Source organism: Macrobrachium nipponense, chromosome 1, assembly GCF_015104395.2.
Source record: "Macrobrachium nipponense isolate FS-2020 chromosome 1, ASM1510439v2, whole genome shotgun sequence".
In the NCBI taxonomy this organism is placed as follows: domain Eukaryota; kingdom Metazoa; phylum Arthropoda; class Malacostraca; order Decapoda; family Palaemonidae; genus Macrobrachium; species Macrobrachium nipponense.
Genome location: NC_087200.1, coordinates 170,853,303 through 170,861,357, shown reverse-complemented (window position 1 = coordinate 170,861,357; position 8,055 = coordinate 170,853,303). Strand labels below are relative to the sequence as shown.

At 35.0% G+C, this 8,055-nt stretch overlaps 1 protein-coding gene across 7 annotated transcripts in view; it reads right to left on the bottom strand.

Annotated features, from left to right (window-relative positions):
* Positions 1-8,055, bottom strand: part of LOC135219822 (baculoviral IAP repeat-containing protein 6-like) — a gene marked incomplete at its 3' end in the record, with an annotated part of 560,877 nt that overhangs the window by 108,142 nt on the left and 444,680 nt on the right. For all 7 annotated transcript variants that reach the window (XM_064256914.1, XM_064256918.1, XM_064256921.1 and 4 more), the window contains 1 exon segment: positions 3,617-3,856. In XM_064256914.1, the coding sequence (XP_064112984.1) occupies positions 3,617-3,856 (240 nt within the window).

Here is an 8,055-nt window from a genome sequence, read left to right as displayed (position 1 = left end):
CATAATGGTCGTATTTTAAAGAGATGAAAATGACCTTTCCATTTCACTTGTAAGGATAATTCCTCTTTCTTACTGAGATGAGGGAATTTTTACGGTAGATGCACGTGTTTATTATATTTTCAAATAATAATAATAATAATAATAATAGAAGTAGTAATAATACGATAACTAATTTCAAAAGAAAATTCTTCCCTTTGTCTTTTTCTGTATCAATTTCCCCACCTCAACTCGAGTGACACTCGAGCTTAACAATGCCATACAATGGTCAACGAATTTAATGGTTTTATGTAATCTCTCTCTCTCTCTCTCTCTCTCTCTCTCTCTCTCTCTCTTACTGAGTTGAGATCATTTTCATGGACGTGTATGTAATAAGTTTATCATTAATATTTTCCAATAATAATACTTTAAGTACAAAATTCATATCTGAGTATTTTAAATACAATAATCATTCCATTTCTCTCTTTTAAATACTGTAAGGACAACTCTCTCTCTCTCTCTCTCTCTCTCTCTCTCTCTCTCTCTCTCTCTCTCTCTCTCTCTCTCTCCACAAGATACTTGTCATACATTTGGTGTTTCTATTTCTTCCTTTTATTTCTCTCGCTCTCAACAAAAGAATTGATAGACAGACAAACATAACTGCACAGTCCTCTCTTTCTCTCTTCTCTGGAGAAATATATGTATTTATGGGAGGGGGAAAAAGTTGCCTACAGACATTCATTTCAATCTATTGAAACCGTAAGGAGTTATTTCTCTCTCTCTCTCTCTCTCTTTTGTATTTTAATGAAAATATACAGTAATTTGTGAATACACAGTGTTGCACATGAAAAAAGTAAATTAGTGATAATTTTAGAGATACGGCCCTAAGAAAAATTGCAAATTAGTAGTGAAATTTTCCCTGTGGACATGTTTTCAAGAACGTCGTTCCGGCTTACGACGATTTTCGGGTTACGACGCGTCTTAAGAACGGAACCCCCGTCGTAACCCGGGGACCGCCTGTATATATATATATATATATAATGTGTGTGTGTGTAATATATAAATCCCCAAAAAACTCATGAATTTCTGTTTTACAATTATGCTTGACTGGATTGAACGGATTACTGGTTGCCCGTGGAAATATGAATTTGGGTGATATCGTGCTCTTATGATACGCCCACTTATGGAAATTCAGTCTTAAATTTCACAGTTGGAATATGACTGGAAGATTTAAGGTCAAAAGTTTGACGTGAAAAAGGTGGAGTTAGGATTGTGGTTAGAGGTAGAGGGGGAAGGAGGGTTGGCTGTGGTCTGCTGTCTCCCGACTTAACCAGGTGGTGATTTTATTGGTGTTCTAGTTGTTTGTGACCGTCTTTCTTATTTTTCATATACCAGCGAGTCTGTTTCCCAGGAGCAAGCACAGGTCCTGGGTCCTGTAGGTAGCAGCAGCAATAGCCTTTCTCCAAGAAGGTACTTGATGCTCAGTTTCACATGCTCTCTTTTTCTCTCTTTTTTGTCCTCTTTCTCCTATATTTTGCTCTCTTTATCTCCTTGAAGAATTTTTTTTCTTTATTTTGCTCTCTTCTCTTCCTGAAGAATTTTTTGCACTTATTTTTGCCCTCATTCTCCATTTGTTTGGATAACTACTGTTCCAAAGTGTCAGAAATCACTGTGTTTGACTGGTGGCTGTGACTACGCCTGGTGTTGGGGGGCCTGGAGTCAAGAACTCCCGCCCTGGTAGGTACTGGCTGGGAAAGGGGGTATTATGGGAAAGCCACCCCTCATAGGACATGGCTGGTGATTCCTAGGTTGGGTAGATAATGTTACATTTGTGCCATGGGTCAAAACCGAAGACAAAGCTTAAGTGGAGACCGAATGATCGGGTCCTAGAAGCTAAAATCAGAACTACCAACCACTCCCTTAAAATTAGCTTCAAAATTAGGTCTTCAAAAGTCACATGATACATAAGTATATATGGTAACCAAAAGCCAGCCTATACACAGATGGTTTTGTAATTTAATGGTCCTCTTATACTACAGGTATGAGATAAATTCATGAAAATTTTGCTACTCATGAAAATTTGCCTTTTTTTCTACCTCATCTTGTCTAAAAGTTGTCTTTACATGAAAATATATGGTAATCAAAATGCTGTATGAGCTTGGGTTACGGTACTCCAACCATTGTTCCTCAAAATAAAAAAAGCCTTCTCTTCTCTGGGTTTTTACTCCAAGCTAGAGGTTGCCTCCCCCCCTTTTTTTTGTAGAATGACATTTCCAGATTTTTACTTTTTTTTGTAGAAGAACATTAACTCTCAGGTTTTTATGCCACGCCAGAGGTTGCCCTTCCCATTTTTTTGGTACGGTTACATTACCGTATATTTCGGCGTATAAGTCGACCGGAAGATAAGTCGACCCCCCAATTCTGAGTAAATTTTTATGATTTTAACTAATATCGGGTATATTAGTCAACCTATAAAATGTGAGCAGCAGGGTAAAACATATCATATAAAATAACCTGAATGTTATTACGGTACATATGTTGCTCTACTTACCATAAGAAATACAGGTAATATACTCGGTATATTAACAAATCTGTGTAATATATAAAAGATGAATACCGGCAAATATGATTAGAAATGACGAAACGAAAGATACGTTACTCGAGTGTAATGTAAACAAACAAAGCGCTAACTAACGCTGCATAACAGACTACGTTTATATGTATGTACAAACTGCCACTTAAGTTAATGTTTTGATTGGGTTGTTAAAATGACGTGCCAGTATTTTATTATGATATTGGAATATTCCTTGACCATTGGTTCTTCTATGGCATAAACAATTACTGTACTAAAAATGGCTACGCAATGTTTACACTTGCTGTTCGATTGGGGTTTCTTCAAGTTACTTTGATTTTTTTCAATTTATTTAAGGTAATGGATGTTCTAATGTATTATTATTGTCGTATTACAATATGAAATGTTTTTAATACTGGTATTTACATACATAGTTACCTCAACAAGGCTGTCACTGTTATTAGCCACATGTAAAGCCTGGATTCCTGTACCGATATGCCAAAATAATAAAGATTCACTTTTTATTACCGTTAGATAAGCCGACCCCCTAATTTTCGCATGATTTTTTTGGGCTAAAGGGTCGACTTATATGCCGAAATATACGGTAACTAAATTATACATCATATCAAGTTACAACACAGGGAGGTTTAGTGACTATCAATGCCAATGAAAGCATACTCCATATCGAGTTTCAAGCTGAAAGCCCGAAGGCTAACATTTAGAGTGCAGCACTCTAAATGTCTTGATGGTTAACATAAATGTACTATACCTCTACACTGTTCATAACCATAAAAATCATCTTGTTCCAGTTGAATCACTGCATAACACCAGCAATTATAAGAAATAACATCAAAGACATTGGTAAATTAAACTTCATGCCTATATGTTTCTTCAATGTTACAATTAGTAATTCTATGCTTGGAACGAAAATGCTTATGTGCAGAAAGTTTTCCAAAACCAAACAACTACAACATACAGCCATGATAACATAACAAAAACCAAATATACCATACTATATAATGTTAAGTGAATTTTACAATTGCAATATTTCTTATAAATAAAACTTACCTGTAACCATTTTGATAATTTCCATGATGGTGGTTGTTGTAGGAAGGTTCAATAATCGTGTTTTGTGTCCAGCACCAAACTTTGGATGTTGAGTCAGTGGTGGTAAACTACAACCCATGGGTGAGGCAAGGCCCCCCTGGGGACTATTTATGTGTACCACTACTCTTTCACCTTCTAACAACAACTGCAACACAAGTCGTCTGGTAAATCCAGAAAGAGAGTGTAAGTAGCTCACACCACCTGCAAAAACATAATCAAATTACTGTACTGTAAAATAGTGCTACTGATAATTGAACAATGTAGTAAGGCAGTCCTCAGTTATGGGTGGGGGTTCTGTTCTTGGCAGGGTGCTGATAAGCGAAAACTGCCAGTAACCAGAACTTGGTGATTAATGGAGCATATGGTGCCAATATCCAGTTAATGGCACCTATAGCTGCTATATGGTGGCTCTTTTAGGTATGTTTTGGTGCCGATAACCAGAACTCGGTGCGTTATTTTATGGTGCTAGACAAGCAACATAAAACTGGATCGCCACTAACAGAGTCCACTGATATCCGGAAACTGCCTGTACCCTAAACACCTAGCACATCATTTAAAAACCCACTGGATTCATATTATTCAAAAATGCAAACACTCTCGAAAAGAAACTCGTCAAAAGGGCCGGTCACTTAGTAAGCACACTGAAACTAAAAGTTTACTGCTATATCGAGGTTCACTATTTGCGACTTCAGTTAATCAGGGATTTTTCTGTGGAATATATCTCCTAATATATAGCAGAATTTTCACTAATACACAGATTTGCTCCTAGATCAATTTTCACTAATTACGTACTGTATTTTCATGTTATTTTTGTGACTAAATAAATTTTTTTAATACAAAATTATTTACTATTTATCAAATATTAACATTAATGTAAAAACAGCAAAATATCAAAATTGTCACAAGTAAAATCCCTCAATATTGATCTAACATCATCGTAATATGTACTGTAAAGGAAAAGAGGTCCCAACATTTGTAATTGTTTTACTTATGTAAATATAACCCAGTTCACCAAACACTGCCCCCGACACCCCTCATAATGCACACCTAGCTGGAAGGTTGTAAGTAGCCAATATCACAGCTTGTAGCTTGGATGTTCTAAGTACATACCAACATTAGTGTACGAGTTGTATTTTTGTGCTCTCTCTCTCTGAGATAAGAGAAAGAGCAGAAAGTATTTTATGCATATGTAATTTGTATAGTTTTAAAGATGAACGTGATGTTATTTTGACTCTTATTTTTTCATTTAATATTTCTTATAATGTACAGTATTGGTGTTTGAACTATTAAAATAAGCAGTTATAAAAGCATTTCAGTTTACAGTATATAGCATATGATAAATTTACTATTTTCAAATATATAACATTAAGGGGGCCGGCCTGAACCCTTACATATGGGGGAATAGGGCGAAAAATGCAGTCATGAAAAAATTCATGAAGCTTTGTTTGGCAATGGAGAATACGTACACAAAATATTTCGTCAAAATTAGTAAACGTAACTAAATAAGCCAAAAACATTGATCCTTACAAGAAAATGCAATATTTCTTCTGTTACCGTAAACTTTTATAATTATTGTCAAAGAAATTGTGAGCAATGCCATCTGTAGAGATTCCATGAGGTGGCAGGAGGGAACTTAGTCAGTTTATGGCTTCCAGTGCAAGGAGAAACCTCTTGTAGTGTACATGTTCAAGTTTCACCTCTGACATTCTCTTGCTTTTACGTATGTTTATCTTTGTTTCGGCGAGAATTTCATCATGCCAAAGGAAAATACAAAGAAAACATCTCGATAACATACAGAAGAAGAAAATTCGCTGAAATAAGCAGAAGAAGAAAATTCGCTGAAATAAACAGAAGAAGAAAATTCGCTGAAATAAGCAGAAGAAGAAAATTTGCTGAAATAAGCAGAGTTAGTGAGGGAGACAGAGAGAGAGTTGCGTAGGAAGGAGTGACCCATCTTGCCTGACACAGTGCCCCAGGCTACAATATATGAGCAAAGGGACCATCATTTATGATTAAATTATGAGAAATAACATAGTTTTGGTTTATTAACACCCAAAACAGAAATATGCATCCATAATAATCATTATTTATTAACATTGTCTTTAGAAAAATACAAAGGAAAACTTTGAACGGCCATATCTCAAAACTATACTTATTGACCTTCAAAATCTATCTTCACACTTAGTTTCAAGCTATAGCACTGAAATTTGTTATATAACTCAGAAAGACATTATAGAACAATCAAAGCAAGCCCTTTTTTCCAATTTTTGTTTCGTCTTTTTTTTAATTTTTTTTTTCCTGATTTATAGGGTTTATTTTTTTACCATAATGAAAATTTCATATCTAGCAAAAAAATGACTTTTAGAAAAAAAAAACTCCTCATTTGATTGGAGGTCACCAGGTCTATATTTGGTAGTAATCCCAGGTCTTAATATTAAATATCAAAGGAGGAGATAGAATTTGAAAAATGGTTATTTTCAGGATAAATCGCCCTGGTGTCACAAAACTGAAGGTCAGCGGCAAAAATCATATGCGGTTTGGACATGTTCCAAGTCACCTTATTAAGTGGTATGAATATCAAAGTCCTGTCCTTAAAAAATGGCATTAGCTGGTAGGTCCCCTTAATGTAAGCACAGAAAGATATCAATTCATTAAGGAAACTGTAGTACATTAGTTAAGATTTTAGCACAATTCTTTGCTTTTCACAATCTTTTGCCCATTCAACACAGCTTGTGCAGCAGTTTTTGGCCGCCAACATCCCCCACAGTCCAACAGCCACTGCATTCCCTAGATCTCGCCCTTTTTGACATCTTTCTTTCCAAAAATCAAATCCCACTTCAATTGAAGATTTCAGGACATCAAGGAGATACTAGTGAATGTGATGAGGCAGTTACTGGTTTTCCCATAAAACAATTTCCTGGAATGCTCCGATCAATGGAAACAACTCTGGATAAAGTGTGTGGCTTCTACATAATGGGGACTACTTCGAAGGATACTAAATGCTAAAATGGTATGTGATGTAGTTTTACATATTTTTATAGCACCAGTCCAGATACTTTATGATAACACCCTCTACAAAATACTAAAATCAAAAGAAGAAAGTATCAAATCACCAGGTCCTAAAGGATTACTATTTCATGACTGAATTGATTCTAGTATTTTAATACTATCTTTAATTTCTCAACTTAACAATCACATTATAGTTTACGTAAAACTAAGATAAACATAATATCTTCTGCAATAAAATATACTGAGCTCATAATACATATATCTAAATTTCATAAGATATTTATGAAATTATAGTATGTTATTTGTACATAACAGTACCTAGAAATTTTTCATTCCAAAAAAATAAATCATTGCACTACATTCTGAATGAGATCATCTTCAGGTGTCTTTAAATCTAGTATACAATTCTAGCACAAAGCTTTCAATCTACAATATCAAATCTCCTTAATAAAGATTAAAAATATAAAAATGTTAAAACAAATTAAAATTTTGGAAATTCTGTCTAAAAGGAACAAATTTCACCAACAAATACCAAAATTTCATAAATATACTACATAATTCGTATGGAAAAACGTCAGGTTCACTAATGAAAACCATATACAAACACTTTTCAAGTGGATTTGCTTATATCAAAGACAAAATGACAAATTTTTAATCAATTTGTATTTTTCCTAACTAACAAACTTGAGGTCTTAACATTAGGATAATCTTCTAGCGCCAGCTGGAAATCTGAAAAAATTAATAAAATAAAAAATATGTGTGATCCTGGGACTATTGGCATTTGTACTTGCCCACAGGGTATTTGGGAGCTCCCACAGTGCCTTGGGCATCCTGTAAGTGCATCAGTTACTCCTCCAACCAAGTTCTGACTGTCAGAGAGGTGGTTCAAGGTGGGCCTTTATATGTTAAGAATTCAGGTGTTAGTTATGAAAAATACAAATTGATTAAAAATTTGTCATTTGTTCATATACGAAACAAACCTTCAGTCTTAACTTTAGGGCAGACTTACTCATTGGTGGGATGTAAGTAACCTTAACTGACTGGGAGTTTGCAAGAATCTGTTGGTTCATTTCTCTTGGTGTTTAATACAATAACATAGTTCACTGCATTTGCAGATGCTGAGCTATCTGTTCTCATAACAAACCCATGTATCCTGTATGTGGAATTATCATCACCCCACACTCTCCCTGCTAAGAGGGGGGTGTGTTGCTACTGAAAAGTATTTTATAATATTGATTAACTTAACCCTCTTGCGAACAGGCGCCGAAAATATAAGGGTGTAAGGTACACCAACTTTTCCCCAAGCCGAAAAGAACACGCACATGGAAAAGTTTTTTGGTAAAATTTGTCTGAACTATGACTGATATATGCTTCTGGTTAGTGCTATTATG